Source organism: Cryptomeria japonica, chromosome 7 (genome assembly GCF_030272615.1).
Source record: "Cryptomeria japonica chromosome 7, Sugi_1.0, whole genome shotgun sequence".
Lineage (NCBI taxonomy): Eukaryota > Viridiplantae > Streptophyta > Pinopsida > Cupressales > Cupressaceae > Cryptomeria > Cryptomeria japonica.
Window position 1 is genome coordinate 796,950,177 of NC_081411.1, and position 18,486 is coordinate 796,968,662.

At 39.6% G+C, this 18,486-nt stretch overlaps 1 protein-coding gene across 1 annotated transcript in view; it reads left to right on the top strand.

The window, feature by feature from the left end:
• The window catches only part of LOC131057189 (uncharacterized), a 298,476-nt gene that overhangs the window by 235,039 nt on the left and 44,951 nt on the right, over positions 1-18,486 (top strand). Inside the window, exons 8-9 of the mRNA XM_057991379.2 lie at positions 2,665-2,707; positions 5,003-5,080. Coding sequence (XP_057847362.1) covers positions 2,665-2,707; positions 5,003-5,080 — 121 coding nt within the window. The remainder of the gene's footprint in view (positions 1-2,664; positions 2,708-5,002; positions 5,081-18,486) is intronic.

Here is an 18,486-nt window from a genome sequence, read left to right on the forward strand (position 1 = left end):
TTAGATCATTTTCAAGGCTAGGAACAAGGTTTCAAGCTCAAACAAGGTGGCAAATGAAGTTTATAATGAATTTCGCTCTGGACCCTCTGGAAGGGTCAGGAGCGAAATTTCTCTTCCAGGCTAGAATCCATCATTTTTTCAAGGTTTTCAAACATTTCCAATTTTCCCTTCAAAATGCCTTGCAAGTCAAAATTTTGTCAAATAAGGCAAGAAATGAGTCCTAGGTTGATTTTTGCCCTGGACCCTCTGGAAGGGTCATGGGCGAGATTCGCTTTGGACCCTCTGGAAGGGTCAAGAGCGAAATTTGACTTTTTGAACTCTCCTTCAGGATCATTTTATGGAATATAACATTTAAGTATATTCCATATATACTTTAATTTATATTCTTTCTTATACTTTAAGTTATATTCCATATATACTTTCAGGATGTTTGAGAGTGGTTTCAAACCTCCAGGAGTTATATTGCAAAATCTAGTTTTTGGAGGATTTTCAGTTTTCCAGACTTAGTCAAATTTCAGGATCAGGACATTCCAGACTTAGCCAAAATTTCAGGATCAGGGCACTTAAAGATTTTATTACTCACCAACTTGACCTAACTCAAGCAAAACCTGCTATCCAAGTGATCCCCTTGGCGACACTCGAAAGTTAAAGGCTAATAGACAAAACCCTAAAAGACCTAAAAAGCAAACCCTAGAAAGCAAAAAGTAGGGGTCCCCATTTGCAATGGGGCGATGTGTGAATACGTCACAACACAACCCAATTCATAAAAATACACTACATATCTAAATCCAACATACCTAGAAAATACAACAATAGTTTGCTTGAGCTGATCACAATAATCACCAAAAAATTACTCCAAAATGAATGCCCAACCCTCAACCTGCTCCAAAGGCTACGTTGAAGGTACGCAAGAGAGTGCAGGTCCAAAATGCCCCAAAACAACAAGCGTAACCTCTTGAAAACTCTATACGTCCATTAAAAGAGTGTATGGCCAACATATAGAAGTGTGTCCAGCTTGTGGGTGTATGGGCATGAAACAAGAAATATTTGCCTCCAAAGCCCCTCTACAAGCTCAAATCTGCAACTGATAATGCCACTTCAAAATGAACTACAACTATGGATTGATTAATTGGATAAATTGATTCACAATGAAGCCCTATTGTGTTCCCCAATTGAAAAATCCTTAGTTACTCTGAGTTTTCGGGATGGGGATTATATAGGATGGGGGTATGCGTTTTCGAGACGATTTTTTTTTGCCAATTTTGGGGATGGCTAGGGGACGACAAAGGGGATGGCAAAGGGGACGACTATATAAAAATAAGGAAAATTAAAATATATAGGGAAATTTAAAATATTCATATGAAAACATGGATAAAGCATGCACATATACATTATAGAATCTTAACATATAAGAACTTGCAGAGTTTTATGCCAAATTTGTGTTAAATTGAGAGTCAAAGTCAAATTGCTTATAGAATTCACTGTCAAAATTCACTGTCAATAAGCAGAATTTATGGGGACGTCCCCTAGGAGTCCCCTGTCCCTGGGACATCCCGAGATGGGGACACCTAAAAAAATTAAGAATGCATCCCCGGGCATCTTGGGAAAAAACCAATGAATTGTCCAGATTATATCTATCAATAACGTGAAGAATGTCACCTGCAAGGGTTTTTGTCCTCACAGACCAAAGAGAAGCAATCTCCTCCAGAAGAATAGCAAATTTCAATTTCCAACTCAACAAGCTGAAAATGAGCTCACAAAGTGCCTTGTATAGACTCCTCCAAAGGTTTGAACTTTTCCTCGAGATGCTTTTAATTTAATAAAAAACATCTCTTTTAAATCTCCAATGACTCATTAAATATAAAGGGCCCAAATATTTAAAAGAAATCACTTTTCACTTCATAACTAGCCCCTTTATAGTCCTTTATTAAGTAAATTAAAATAATGATAAATTATATAAGTATTGAGATAGTAATGAAAACTAAACCCACCAACAATGCTAAAAAGAGTAACCCCGCCAGCTGACCCAGTTGGTACTCAAACTCACTTACTAAAAATATTAGGTATTGGTAGAATATCCCAAAATCATTCTAGAAAAAGGCATCCTGTTCATAATCTCGATGAGATCTCAACTGACCATTAAATACTTCCAAACTGCTGAATTAATTGCCTCCAATGTTCCCTAAATATTACCCAATAGCCTATGAGAACCAAGTGAATAGGCTAAAGGTCCACCAACTCAACTGGTTAGAAAGGGGACATTACATAAGAATCACTGTTTGACCAACATGTGTAATAAAAGAACTCTCTCCTTGTATCCTTTCTTTGTATGCAGTACCCTTTCAAAATGTTGGAAGTTTGGAACTTTATATCGTTATAAAAAAATCATATGGAGCGGATTGCATTTTTCATGTGAGACCTATCATCTTCTGTTGCTATGACACACTAAAAGTGTGTTATGCATGATTGTGTTCTCAAATGGTTCTTTAATACTGTCGTTTCTTTCTTAGATGTCTTTGAGATGAGAGAGTTATTTGCCTGTATATTTGCTCTTTTTATTTTTCCTGAGTCATTTTCTTTGATGTATCTCATTTATTTGCAGTTTAATCATATACTGTGTATTGGTCACTCAAATATATAAGTCCTTAAGGATCTCGACATCAGATTTGCAGCTGTGTGCAGTTTCATCCAAGGAAGCCATGGGAAGGTAATATAAATACTTCTGATCAAGTTGTGAGCTTCGATCTAGATGTCATTTCTGAGTCCAGTGATATTAAATATTAAGGACAGACTAACTTTTAGAATTTGTTAGGATGTATTCATGACTTTTTCCTATAATTTATTTTATTAATATAAATTTTGAAGTCAGACAAATGCTCACACCTCTATGTTTTATCTTATCATCATTTTAGGTGATATAAAATCCAGAAATATAGCATGCTCTTTCATGGGGGATTTAGTAATGTTTCAATTTATGTATGTGGGTAATGGGTGACCAGAATTAGAGGTAGTCTAATGAGATAAATGAGGCAAGAATGGCCTGGTAGAGTATGCCCTATTGATAGTTTGGGCTGTCTAAAATAGAGAGATATCTGTATCAGTTCTTTGATTTGAAAATACTTGAACTCTCTTATCTAGGATGGGTTAAATTGGATGATACAGAAATGTTTCCTTTTAATTTTACGAGAGGGTTTGTACAGCATATGAAAATCATGCTTTGACTGATCCAGTTTTGCAAGATCAACAAGCAATAGCTTAAGTTTTTTATGGATATTGTAGTTTGAACTATAAACTTGCCCACGTTGCACTCATGGAAATAATTTTAGTAAAGTGGAAAAGCATATGAAAATCATGCATTGACTGATCCAGTTTGGCAAGATCAACAAGCAATAGCTTAAGCTTTTTATGGATATTGTAGTTTGAACTATAAACTTGCCCACGTTGCACTCATGGGAATAATTTTAGTAAAGTGGAAAAATTTAAATTGTCATTGTCCAAAATCAATGTCATTGTCCAAAATCAAGTTTCAATATTTAATAATAATATAGAAAAGGAAAAGTTTTATTTTAAAACTTAAATTACGCCCTTAATTCAAGTTTTCCCTGTTTTTTTCAAAAAATCTTATACTTTTGTGAAGTTTTACCCCATATGATTTATGCTGCTATTGTGTTAGTCTCTGAATAACCAAATAAATAATTGGTCTAGTAATATGTTATTCAAACACAACATAGTCCGAGCGAACCCACTTGAGATCTTTACTAAAAACAGATTCCCCTGCTCATCTACCTGACCTTGTCGATCCATGACCAGAAACTGATGCCTTATCCCTACCGTCTCTACTCCCTACCGAGCCCAAAACGTGAGGATCAGGTGGGCAACGGGAGCTATAGTTCTTGGTCCGCGATTTAGAAACGGCATTGGGCCTATTCCTCAACATCACTTTGACCCATAGAATTGTAGGGGCCATATTCTATACATAACATGGGTGGGGTTATATATAATACCAAAATATACCAAAATTTTTTCAGGCTACTTGTGTTTTGGATTGACTGACTTTACTGATGTAAACTATGGAAGGGTTTCCAACTAAAAGCTATTGAATTTATAAATGAAGATGTTGATAGAATTGCTGGGATTTATGAGGTGCTCTATGTTGTTGGGTTCCTTTTTCTCATTTGAAGCTCACATTAGCCAACCAAGTTCTTATCATAGAACTAAAATAATATTTGCTGAAGCTTGAATTTTCATTTCTGGCATTATTATGTGGAAGGCCATTTTTAAGGTATTTAGACCAATAAATGAAAATACATACGAAATAAGGTTGGTCCACACTAAGTCACGTAATTTTGTGCTCTAATATGTCATCAAATGATTTGCTATCTTTGATGTGACTTCTTGTGATGTCTATTTGATTCAAGCTCTAGTTTTGAATGTTACATTTAGTAACTTTTATTTAAACAAGACAAGGACTGTAAATTTCCAACTGCTATTACAGCTATTGTAGCTACAGCCCAAATTCTGGGTTATTGTCTTCATTTTAAACAGGTTTATACTTTTGCATTTACAGGTATGATTATTATGAAATTCGGTACTAGACATCTCTACATTAGATTTGTATAATAGCAAGTATGGATAAATGCTGAATAATTGGATTATGTATATGAAGAGATAAATGGCTGGTTAGAAGAATGAAACTGATAGCTTGAAATTATATAGCAAATTGTGAGAATTGGGTAGTAATGAAGTTTAATAGATCATGCATGGTGTTTGAAAATGATATTATTGTTGCTTTATATTGGAATCCTACGTAATTTATCTAAAGTTAGATCAATCATTCAATAAGAGAGTAAAACACTCACCAAACATTTAGCTTGGTTGTGATGAAGCATTTGGGTATGCTAATAACTTGGGAAAATAATTCAAGGTTTGGACTTCTTTTGATATTGGTCGTTTTCATTAAACTTTTGTATTTCATTAATATTAAAATATTTTCTTGTTGCAGTTATCTCTGGGGGACTTGATTCAAAAATTTTGACATGGGACTTCTCAAGAGGAAGGGTACGCAAGATGATAGATCTGGGTATGCCATAAAGCTTCCTGCCTTTCTAGTTCCAAATTGTTCCCTCTGTTACAATGTAATCAATCTTTGAAAGTCGTAAGTAGTGGTTATATGAGAATATCTATATGAACAAAAAATGAAATGTTAAGATTGACAAGTGAGAAATTATATATATGAACAAAAAATGAAATGTTAAGATTGACAAGTAGAGAAGTTATATTTATGTAGTAATACAATATTTTCCTTGTAGATTTATGTTATACATTACCTAGAAATTCACAAGACTTAGGTGATGCTGAGGCTTAGAACAAATTCAAATGGTAGAGGCATTCTCTGCTGTATAGTTCCATTTATTTAATGGATATTTGTCAAACCTTGAAAGCTTCTATCCTCTAATTTTTAAGAACTTTCAGAAAAATGACGATATAATTCAGTTGTGAATCATGTATTACCCAGGTATCTTGAAGACTATAGAAGGGTAAGTGTAAACGATGCTAATATATACATTCTTTTACCCTCTCAAATATGCTTATGATCCCATATATGCCCATTCCTAAATTCAATAACAGACAAATAGAATGCTCACATAAATTACAAAACATATCCATAGTCTGATATAGCTGGAGTACAGTTGAGAGATATACTAAATATAACTTTGAGTTGAATCCCACAAAATTTAAGAGGAAAAGAAAGAACTCAGAAATAACCGAAATGGTTAAAAATACAAATGCCAGTTACAAGAGGGTATACACCTTTTCTCAGACATACTACTCATATTTGTGCTTATATATGGAGATTGATTGAAATTTTTTCTGTTTTGACTTTTTTCTTTCTCATCGTTTTTATTTGCACACATATTTGCTATATAGTAATTTATGTTGTATCCAAGATTGCCTGAATTGTTGTCATTAATTATAACCACATTGGATGCCCATACCATATGCATTTTGATACCTCTATTTGAAGCTATGCAACTTAGGTTATAGAGTATGAGGTTAAATGGAAAGAGAGGTTGCTTGGTTAATGGCTGTGTTAGCCTTTTTGTTTCAAATTTGCTTCCGTTGGAATAATTGTTCTATAATGTCATTGGATTTAAGCAACATGTTATTTTAAAGTAAATCACTTATAAATTTTAAAATATTATTTTGATCCAGTGTATTGTCTGACATTTATTCATTGAGTCCAAGTGTTGTAAGCATTCCATCAAATTCACTGAGGATCTTTCTCACATCGCCAGTTCTACATCAAAAGTTAAAACCTTTACCTTGAGCAATGTCATGGTATTATAGAGATTAGGGTCAAACATCACCAAATTAGGGTCTTCAAGTGTAGATTGGTGCAGCAGCAAATTATAGGATGCACGATCTTTCACCTTGCAGGAGTTGATTGAAGAGCAAATGCAGGATCAATTCATGCTTATAGGAAAGGATGGCATTTGGCCAGCATGTTATCGGGAAAAAGTGTATAGTTAGTAATGTTAATTATCAATAGTTAGTTAGCCGACGGGTAGGTAGTTGGAGTCGCGACGGTTGGGTCGCACCCCTTCGGCAATCATATATTGTATCACCTCCGGGTGTTGTGGTGTGTAATGTTAGTCGTGTCAGATGTAATGTTGACGATAGATATAATATGAACATCCTTTGACATTAATGGAAAGCTTATTCTGGTACTTCTTTTATATTTGCATTGTACATTGCTGTTCGATTTCTGTATTTTTCCTGTTTACCCAATGAGGTAAACATTTGGCGCCGTTGCCTAGACGAACTCAGGAATGGAAGACACGGATGGCGCACAGACACAATGGGCCTACCCGTTGGTGAAGTAAACCCGGAGAACCGACGACAGCAAATTTTACGAGAATTTCATGAGCGCCAGGATGACGGACGCAGGGAAGACCGACAAAGGACAAATAATCCTTAAATTGTGAAAGGAGAGAAATAAAGAACACTGTTAGAAGCAGAAGAATTATGTTGATTGTATACAAAAGAATGAATTAATAAAGACGTGTTGTGTTTTGATTTATGTGTTGAGAAACATGAAATTGTACCACAATTAATGCCCAATTTACTGAATAAAGACAGAAATAAGAAATTAGAAACCGACGAGTGGGAGGCTGCGCAGAAGGCTTTGATTCTGGAACAACGTGTAGAACGTAGACGGAGGCTGAGGCAACTTGCCGAAGGACGACCTGCCGAAGGGTTGCCCGAAGGGAACCAAGGAGGTGTCACGGAAGGTGCAGAAGCCGAGGGGAATTTCTACGCGTCACCAGACTACGGTAGAGCGAGAAGCCTTGAAGAGTTTCTGGAGGAAACTAGGTTACGGAGAGAACTAGTTGAAGAGACTCAAGATCGGTTCAAAAACTTATCTCTCACGCCACAAAGGGAGGATCACCGAAGGGAGCCGGGCACGGGTGACGACGAAGGGGAAGTTAACCGCACGATAGGTATAAGGCAGAACACTGTACCTTCGGTCACCACCACAGGAGACATCAGCGGCATCGGAGGAAGTAACCGCACGGTATGTATAAGGCAGAACACTGTACCTTTGGTCACCACCACAGGAGGCATTAGTGGCATCGGAGGGAGCAGCACCGGAGGGCAGACACAGCCACAACCACCTCCAAGTAGACGATTTCCATCAATGGCGACCAAACAGAAGTTACCCAAATTCAACGGGGATAGCAAAGATGATCCCGCACGGCATTGCCGTACATGCGAAACCATCTGGACAGCCAACGGGGTGACTGACCAGGATGAATGGATGAAGCAGTTCCCCGCCACACTGAGAGGAGTGGCTATTGACTGGTATGCAGACTTGGATAAAACCAGTGTAACTACGTGGGATGAATTGAAGAAGGCATTCGAGAAGGAATTCCGGCTTCTCCGAGATGATAACGAGATAGTTTCCGAAATCTACGGAACAAAGCAAGGAAAGAAGGAGACCGTACGGGCGTACGGGCGCCGACTAAAAGAGTTAGTCGGGAAAATGGAAAGCCAACCGGCCGATGGCTTGAAGAAGAGGTGGTTTGTCGAGGGTTTGAACCCTAAGCTACGACGGAAGATGAAAATTGTGCCTCCAACATCCTACGACGACGCATACAACCGGGCCATGGACCTGGAAAGTGAAAATAAGACGGCCAAAAAGAAGAAGAATAGACCTTCATCATCATCTGAAGATGATGACACATCGGAAGAAGAGAGTAGTAGTGACGAGAAGCCGAGGAAGAAAGTCACAGCCCTTCAAAAAGATATGGAAAGGATGTTAAAAGAATTTAAGACAATGAAGGGGACTACAAGTAAGGACGATGAACTATGGTGCACGGAGTGTAAGGAGAGCGGCCACACGAAAGGTGCCTGTCCCAAGAAGGCATTTTGCGACATCTGCCAGATTATGGGGCATTCTACGAAGGAATGTCCATACAATCTGAAGGCACGTAACCAGCAAGTGCTCTTTGCGCAGGAGCAGCCATCCACATCGGAGGCAAACAATAATGCATCATCTGGAGGATACCGGGACAACAGACGCGGCGGTGGAAGGAATAGCAACAATACCAATAACGGAAGCCGTATCCAGTATGACGTTAAGGGCCGGCCAATTATCCAATGTAGGGCCTGTAATCAGTGGGGGCACTTCGCCCGTGATTGCACGAAGGAAGCCACCCCTCAGCACCTCTGCTGTTGGTGTGGGCCAGGCGACCATGAGGACGCAAATTGCCCGCAGGCAGGGGTGAATCTCCTCAACATTGAGAAGGCTGAGAAGACTGGTGAGAAAGAAGTACTGGTGATCACCCGCGCCCAGACGAAAAAAGCCACTTATCCCGACCCCCGTACGGAGAAGGAGAGATTACGGGAGGCAAAGGCCAATATTGAACGTGAGATGACAACCGAACGACGGGACAACGAGGTGGCGAGTACATCATTCCGTACGGAAGTGGAAAATAACATCATTGGGCAAATATTGCAGATGGAGGTGCCGATAAAGGTAAAAGACCTTCTAGACTCTATGCCACAATTGAGGACTGCCATCCTCACCAATGTGCAAAGCACCGCATTGTCGAGTGCACCACAGGTAGGGGTTCCCGCCACCGCTACGAAGAGTACACCACAGGTGGAGGTTTCCGTCAGCCCTTCGACTGACCCGATGTTACTAGCCTTGAGCAGTGGTAGACACCCAGCTGTGGTAGAAATGGGTATCTGTGGGACCATTCTGAAGGACACCATTGTGGACGGTGGATCTGGGGTGAATGTACTACCAGAAGAAACATGGAAGCGGCTGGGGAAGCCCACCCTGTGGCCACCCACATTCAACCTGGTGGGAGCGGACCAACACGGCATTAAGCCACTCGGCCTGTTGATGGCCCAGCAAGTGACAATTGGTACGCAACCATTCTTGTTAGATTTCGTGGTCATTCCCTCGAAGAAGAAAGGCTATGACGCCATCCTGGGGAGAGTGTGGTTGATCAACGCAAGGGTAAACCACAACTGGAAGAAAAATACACTTTCCATGGAGAAGGGAGGGCGAAAATATACCATTGACCTACACACCCAAAATGTCGGCGAAGAGCTCGCCTCTTCCGACTCGGAGGACTCTAATAAAGGGGAAGGGGGTCCCGATGAAAGTAAGGGCAAGAACGCGATGGAGCCGAACAGTGAAGGGGTGCTAGAATTGGAGGGATGTTCTGAAGATGAGAGATGCTCACTTAACGGGCTCTTCCATTGGCAGATGGAAGATTACGAAATGTTCCAAAGCTACAGGCTCGAAGTAGAGGAACCAGAGCAACCAACAGAGGTGTACCTGCCGGAATACAAAGAATATTGGAAGGGAGACGCCCCAAACCCTGGCGACGTAAATAATCCGAAGAGTGTCGGCACCGATTGGAACCCTGTGTGGAAGGCCGCAGCCTTCAAAATCTTTATTATCCTTCTTCTTCTTATGTACGGGAAGGAGGTCGTGGTCCCTGTAGAATTTGTGGTTCCAGGTCTTTCAATGACCAGTGAAAATAGATTGGCCACCAACGGGTACAAATTGAAACCTTACCACGCGAAGCGCGCAGGGGACCCGAGAGGCCAGGCAGACACTCGAGAGTCCGGAGGGGGACCCGAGAGGATGGAAGGAGACTCGAGAGGCCGGGCAGGCGACTCGCCAGCTATAGGACCAAAACAGGAGACTGTCGAGCGAGGAAAACCGAGAAGGATGAAGGGCAATCCCAGAGACACGGGACCCGAACAGACGACTTTCTAAGACATCTAAATTAGGAGAGGAGGGAAAAAAAAAAAAAACAAAAAACAAAAAAAAACCCGTACGGTCGTATGACAGGCGACCGTACGGTCAAAAAAATTAAAAAAAAAAAGAAAGAAAGAAAAACGAAGAAAAAGAGACCACCGTACGGTGGCACCACCAACGATGGACACCACCGTGCGGTGGCACCACCGAAGGTGGAACCCACCGTGCGGTGGAAGCCATCGATGGTGGAAGCCACCGTGCGGTGGACACCACCGAAGGTGGAAGCCACCATGCGGTGGCACCACCGAAGGTGGAACCCATTGTGCGGTGGAAGCCGCGAAGGGCCGCGTGGGCATAAAGTTGCCTACCGAAGGGAAAACCGCCGAAGGAGATAAAAAGCTACCGAAGGGAAAGCTGCACATGCCGAAGGAGATAAAAAGCTACCGAAGGGAAAGCCGCACATGCCGAAGGAAGAAAAGCAGCCGAAGGGAAGACAATCACCGCACAAATGCAGAAAGAACCAATTACACCGCACGAAGTAGGGAAGTCACCGCACGATTGGAGGTGGTATGGAAATTCATTACAGTGCCTAAAAAAAAAAACAAAAAAAAAACACGACGACGGATTGAAAAATGATTCGATGACATCTGGAGCCTGGACACTGAAAATATTGGAGTGTAGAAGAAGGGTTTTTGACATCATAAAATATCACAGAAATGCAGTGCGCCATGGACTTTCATGGGGTTCTGAAGGTTGTAAATTGGTGTTGCGCTGCCCCAGGACCCCGCGAGGGGCGCTGCCCCTCGACCCCGCTGGGGCGCTGCCCCAGACCCCGCGGGGGCGCTGCCCCTCGACCCCGCTGGGGGCGTTGCCCCCAGACCCCCAGTTTATTTTGGAGCTACAGAATACCACGGGAAGTGTTGTGCTTGTCCGTACTGTGAGAAGGAAGCCTGCAGCTAAGCATTGGCGGGAATGCCATAAGCCGTAGAGGGAGACGGATTTGGAGGTTGGGAACAAACAGAGTTTGAGGGAAGGCATTGCAGGTCCGCACAGTTGTATGACACCAGGGAGTTATTCAGTTCAGTTTTTAGCCTTTGGGGAGTGTGATGGAGGATTTGAGGTGTCTCCTAGCATTTGTGCCAGCGGATTGTGGCCACCTCCAGGCATGACTGGTACGCTTTGAGGAACTCGGAGGATGTCTCGGCGGGACGTGAGGTTGCCGTGGTGGATGCATAGAGGGCTCGGGAGGAGCTGACCACCAGGTTGGAGGCAATAGTCGCGTGAGACTTAGTTCAGCGTACCCAGGAGTTGGATGCCGGGAGAGCAGCACGGGTGGCTATCGAGGACAAATTGGCTAGGGAGACCATATCAATTGAGTAGCAGTGGGTGGAAGCTGAGACTGAAAAACGTAAAACACCTTCGGCAATCATATATTGTATCACCTCCGGGTGTTGTGGTGTGTAATGTTAGTCGTGTCAGATGTAATGTTGACGATAGATATAATATGAACATCCTTTGACATTAATGGAAAGCTTATTCTGGTACTTCTTTTATATTTGCATTGTACATTGCTGTTCGATTTCTGTATTTTTCCTGTTTACCCAATGAGGTAAACACAGCACACTCTAACCAGAAGCTAATTCACGGGCATTGAAATTTACGGCATATATTTATTTTAGTTTTTAATTAGTAGTATATTTAGGTTTTATCCTTGCAACTTCTTTTCCCCTTTTTACCTTCTCTTTTTTCTATTCTTTAATTAAAAATTATTAAATTCTTGTGTCTAGCTTTTTTGAATATTAAGTTGTATTGATCAATAACAAAGTTGGTTTTTGATGCCCTTTGCTTTACAAAAACTATTAAGTTTAGTGGAATTTTAAAACCATTCATACAAATGTATATAAGATAAATGCTTGCTGAGCAGATCTTTTTATGGATGATATGCAGCTGTATCTCGTATGTGAATCCTTGTGGCTACTCCTAAAATGACAGACATGGTTTGTAGACGTGGACATCAGCTGTGACCCAATGTGTTCTTTCACAAGCCCTTCCTGCCTGGGAAAAGGATTCTTTCCTCTCTTCCAAGCATGTTGTTCTCACAGCATTTTCTCATTGAATGAAGGCCCTGAAGAAAAAATTATAGGTTCGAAGGACCGCATGTATGGTGTATTTTATTGAACTAGGCTAGTGCAAGTTTTAAATAAATTTGTCTTTTTAAGATCCCTAAATGGTCCTTTCCCTTGGTACAATTTTTGTGGCCTCTTTTCTGCTCTGTTGTCAGCTTTGCAGAGGCCAAAACAGCCCTTATCAAAAGATGAGAAAATCAATTAAAGGTTCTATTGGCTGTCCTGATTCAATGGTTGCACAGAAGCAATCCAGTGATTCGGGAATATGCTCTGATAACACATAAAAAAGGGTAAACAAGGATATATATGAAAGTTGTAGGCATGTTTATAACGATACATAAATGACAATTAGACAAATTTTGAATACAAAAGGTTAGTGCATCAGATATAAAGAGTCTAGACATCAAAAGGTTATATGTCAAGGAGCGTTCTATACAAATAGGTAAGAATAATACAATTAGGTGCTCATGAAATGGTATGACTAGTAATGCCCACTAATTACCAAAAGTTAATTTGGATGCATCGTAAAGATGCTATTGTTTGATGATCTTAATTATCACTCTAAGTATACCATGAAATAAAACCATGAATTAATGCAAGTCAAAGAGAGCGCCTAATCCATGAAATAGGAGCAGAACCTGTAAGAGAATACCAAGGAGAAAAGAAAAGTTTATAAACTAGTGAATATTGAAAATAATTATTTTAGTTGTATATTGTCGAGACCCTAAAATCAATGAGAGTGATCGAAGCTCTATTAATTCTGATGTCAACACTGTTCTTCCTACCCATGGCGAGAAAACAAGTGGAAAAACTTCACAATTGGAAAACTAGTAAACTACTTTAAGCTTTTTCCCCAAACAAGTACTTTCACAAAGTAAACTTGCCAGTCAGGGGTGCTGAATTTCAGAGAGTAGTGATAGGGAAAATTGATTAATACTTGCCAAGTTTTGGCAAGTTTGACAAAAAATGCATGGGCCATGGTTATGATGCAGGGACACAGTTTGGATGTGATATATCCCCTGTACTGAAATGACTGAAAACAAGGAATATTTGACTCTCCGAACTGCGTGTTATGCTGTTTTATGATTTGCGTGTTATGCTCACAGAGTGTGTCTGATATGAAGATCATTCCACATGTATATCTCATGAATTAACAACTACAAATGACTACTGGTGATTGGAAGTTATACTAGGGATGCATATACAACTATCTTATGATGTTTTATATAAGACTAGGCCCAAGATTATGAACTTACAGCTAGCTGACATTAATGCAAACAGTTGTCATACAACTTCAGAAATTCATGTATGAAGATACAATGAATACTCCTTTCTTTATTTCATATGATGACCAAATGAGTCATTACAATGACAGTGCTATAATCAAACACATTGACTGTTATCATTGACCACTTTCAGACTTCTGAAGACAAATGACAGCTACTAACTCATACATTCAGACTGAGATTACAATAAATTATTATGGGCAAATGAACCTGGAGTATGGCGCCTTGAAGAAGCAAGCAATATGACGGACTTTGGAGCCTCCAATGAGTCAATTCGTCCTCCTTCACAAATTGTCCCTGCTGCTGCTAATGGGGTTCTGATACGTTCATGAATGACAGCTGCAAGTCCTTCAATCTTAGCCCAAAATGATTGCCCTTCCTCCACAAGTATAGCGCTGTCCTTATTGATGAGTTTTGATGCCGAATAGAAGAAATATGAGCAAAATCGAAGGATGGAAGCTGACTGGTACGATTCTGATTCAGACTGATATAACACTGATTCCTCCACAAAATCTCCCTCAAAATGTCTCAAGAAGAATCACCTTCCTCCAAAAATATTGCTGTCCTCAAATATGGGATTTGATGCTTCAATGATGAAGAATGAATTAAATCATGGGTTTGGGGTTAGGAGCTCGATTTTGTTTCAGACCCGAGATATGATTAGCAAACTCACAATTCACCCCCAATGCTCCTCCAATAAGATCGGCTACCCTTTCCAATCGATATGCAATGGGCACTCAATCTGACAATCTGAAAATTCAATGAACTCATCCACCATGGAATATAGCAAACTCAATAGGCACACCTTGGAAGACTGATTTGTCTCCCTCTCTCAACAGCAACCCCTCGGAAGATCTCTCACCTCCTCAGTTATGCTAACCATCGGGAGTTTTCGTTCCCAAATGATTGTCTGCAGAAACCCTTGGCTCCACAAGTCTACACAAGAAGAGATATTCACAACAACTGATGATCAACAATGAACCACCTTCCTTTATTTATTCTTTCAATATCCAATCATGTGATTCCTTCTAGAAGATTCTCTTCTTATCCTGTTGGTACACTTTATTATTTTATTACACATTAATTTAATTGCACTTTTAAAATATTATTATATTACAATTAAAGTGCACACGTCTCGCAATACGTTAAATCTCCTTATTCGCCATAAAATCAAGTAGACATGAAATGTGAAGTCGTAAATCACTGCAAATTGACCCCCAAATCAAACGTCTTGGCCTACGAGGGTCAAGTGATAGGCCAATCCCGTCAATATCTACGGACTAATGAGAAGGGGACATTACAGGATGCAGTTCAAATGCAGAAGAAAAAATAATTTTTTCTCTATTTAATTCTACACCTTATAGCTATAAACCTCACAGCAATTGTGCATCCCTGAGAGCATTCTCAAAGGATCTTTAGTGGATTTGAAGGGCAGATTTGTGGAATTTCAGTTTCTAGTTTAGCTTTTTTATTTTTCATTTTTACAAGCATGTAAGTTAGTTCTAGCATGTTAATAACAGATTTGTAAATAGTATTTACTATTTACTTCCAATGAAATCAATATTTTGAAAATGTTATTGCTGATTTGTACTAGTTTTTTTTAATGAAATTGTTTATTTTTCCCCTTAAACAAAGGGTTTTACACTTTTGAAATTTTTTGAAATTTTTTTTATGGCAGCTATTCAATTACCATATTGCATTTGTAATGCAAGATATACATATGAATCTATTTGATTTTCATAGTTAAATTGCTATTTTTCTTACAACATTTTTTTTGGTATATAAACAGATAGGTTAGATATGATGGCATTTGGCTCCACATTACGTTCAATATTAGTTATCAGAAGCTGTCCCGCTTGAAGCAAAGGCCCTGCTTGGAAATATTTTGTAATGGGACCAATTGTGAGGAGTGTGATTTGGACCTTAGACACCGAGAAACTTATGGAGCCATCAATCACCTCAAATTCCATATCGTAGGAATTCCTGATTGCAATGCCAAGCCATGTTGCGTGGTTAAAGAAGAAGAAACACATTAGATGCAAGAACTTCTTGCATTGTTGGATGAGAAAATCAGAGAGGGCGAAGACACAAGTAGCCATAGTTGTAACTGTTAATCCTAATATACAAGTAGATTTGGACAAAGATATGGTAGGCATTGTTGGCTCTAGTTATGGTCGACATATAAAAAGCGCATCCATCTCATTCAGTTTGAGTAGAGTTCAGATATAAATGTCACTATGATCCATAACACCAACCGAGCTCAATGCCAAAAATGGAAACCAAGAAAGATTGAATCAGTGCTCTCGAAGATCTTTGGAGTTCCTTTACCATCACAAACTCAAGAAATAGGCAAATGGATACCAAGTATACTAGGCTTGAGGAGTGGACATTACAAGATTGGATTTTAAAGAATAGTGAATTGTCTATCTAATGTTGGTAAGAAGGCTTGTGTTAAAATGTAGCAGAATTTGTCACCCTTGCCACATCCACTTGATCTCACAATTCTCACTAATCATGCAAAGTCTTTAGCAAAGTCAAAATGTGAATGTTTGCTAATTATGACTTAAGTGTGTTAATCCAAGCCATTGATCATCATCATGCTATAATGTGAGTGGGATTTGTTGTGAAGTATTCACACATCGCACCATCGCAAATGGGGACCTCCACTTTTTTTTGCTTGCTAGCATAGTGTTTGAGTCCTTAGCTATTAGCTTTTGCATCAGAGGGGTATAGGTGGTCAAAAGGCCAGGATTCAGGTGGATAACCTTGTATGAGGTGTGAAATGAGTGAGTTAGAACCTTCGCTTCATGTGCATGACCTCAAGAGCATACTTCATCACTATCACTTTTTGAGCGAATTTCCCTTTTAAGCCCTCATGAGTTAAATTTGACATGTTTTTTTGTAGATAAAGACTTGAGCAACCTAAGGATTGAGCTGATCACACAATGAAGTGACTAGAGGAAAGTTTGTTTTAGTTTGAAATTCACTTCATCTTCAAACTTAGGAGAAGCGCCTTCATGTCTTAAAGAAGTGGAGCGAATTTTTTTACTTCAAGAATCAGAGGACATTAGCGAACTTTAGGAATCAAAGGACATTAGCGAATTTCATGAACACAAGAGGGTGAGCGAACTTGAAAATCCAACAAGGTACATGAGCGAATTTCATATTTGGAGATGGATGAGCAAACTTCAAGAATTGGAACACGAGCGAACTTCATGCTTTGCAATACATGAGAGAACTTCATGTTTTGGCATACATGAGCGAATTTCATGTTGAACTTCAAGAACTCAACCATATGAGCGACCTTCAAGAATGAAGGGAGATGAGCGAACTTCAAGATTCAAGGGAGATGAGCAAACTTCATGAGTTGAAGGAGGAGCGAATTTGTTTCATTTACTCAAAATAGGATGCCAAACAGCCAATAGATCATTTCCTTGTGCTAATTTGATGTCTTAACGAAGAACAACTTTGAATATGAATGATGAAAGGTAAGTTAGAGGGCTACTTCAAGATTCATGATACATGAGCGAACTTCACAAAGTGAGGTATATGAGCGAACTTCAGGAATCAGCCCATATGAGCGAGCTTCAATAATCAACCTAGATGAGCGAACTTCAAGGATCAAGCCACATGAGCGGATTTCACAAAATGGAGATGAGCGAACTTCAAGATTCAAGGGAGATGAGCGAATTCAATGTCCAAGCACCTAAGAGTGAATGTCATGAACGAACTTCAAAGATCAGCATAGATGAGCGAACTTCAAGGATCAGCCTACATGAGCAAATTTGCCCAAGATAAGATACAAGGCAGCTAATAGATCATTTCCAAAGCTAATTTGATACTTTGGCATGCCTAAGCAAGAACAATTTTGAATTTTTGATGATGAAAGGCGAGTAAGGAGTTAACTTCATGAACTAGAAGGGATGAGCGAACTGTTAATGTTATTGTAGCTATGGTCGGATTCCTTCAGGCCGACATAGAGTTTGTAATAATATAATTATATTGATAATTATATTATTGTGATAATATAATATAATTGTGATAATATAATAATTATATTATTGTGATAATATAAATTATATTATAATATAATAATTACTTTATTATTAATAATATAATTATTGGGGGCCAACTTGGAAGAGTAGTGACCCTTGGTAAAGGGGCACCACCGATAGGTATAAAGGAAGAATAAATCTTCCTCTCTAAGGAAATTGATGATTGAAATAATATACATAGAAGGTGTATACCTCAATTTAACATGGTATCAGAGCCACATTCGAAACTCGAAAAAGGCCCTGTTACAGTCGGGAGACGAAATTATCTTTCTACTCCATGTCGGGAGGTGTCTTCGAATTGGAAATGACTAGTATTGGACATGAATACTGAATAATCCCGTTCAGGGGGGACGGGGTTCATTTCCCTCCCCTGCAACATTTGATTACTGAACACTCGGCAAATTGCGAGCCTCTTAAAACTCTCGCACATATATTATTCACGATAACATGAGGCTCTACTTTCCCTCACCGTCAACTATCGATGCAAGAAGACAACGATTTTGGCTACACAAATAAAAATTTAGCAGGTCACATAAATTATGCACTCGGACATCATCGAGACAGAGGATCGAACCCACGCCCTCTAACTATTGAAATGGACACAATTAAATCTCCATCTCAAAGGTTCAATTGCTGCAAACCCTTATTTTTTGCTAAAATTGGGAACTTGCTGAGTTTCCATGGGCCGTTAGAAGGTTTTCGTAGTTTATCGTTAGCCACATTGAACCCACGACGGT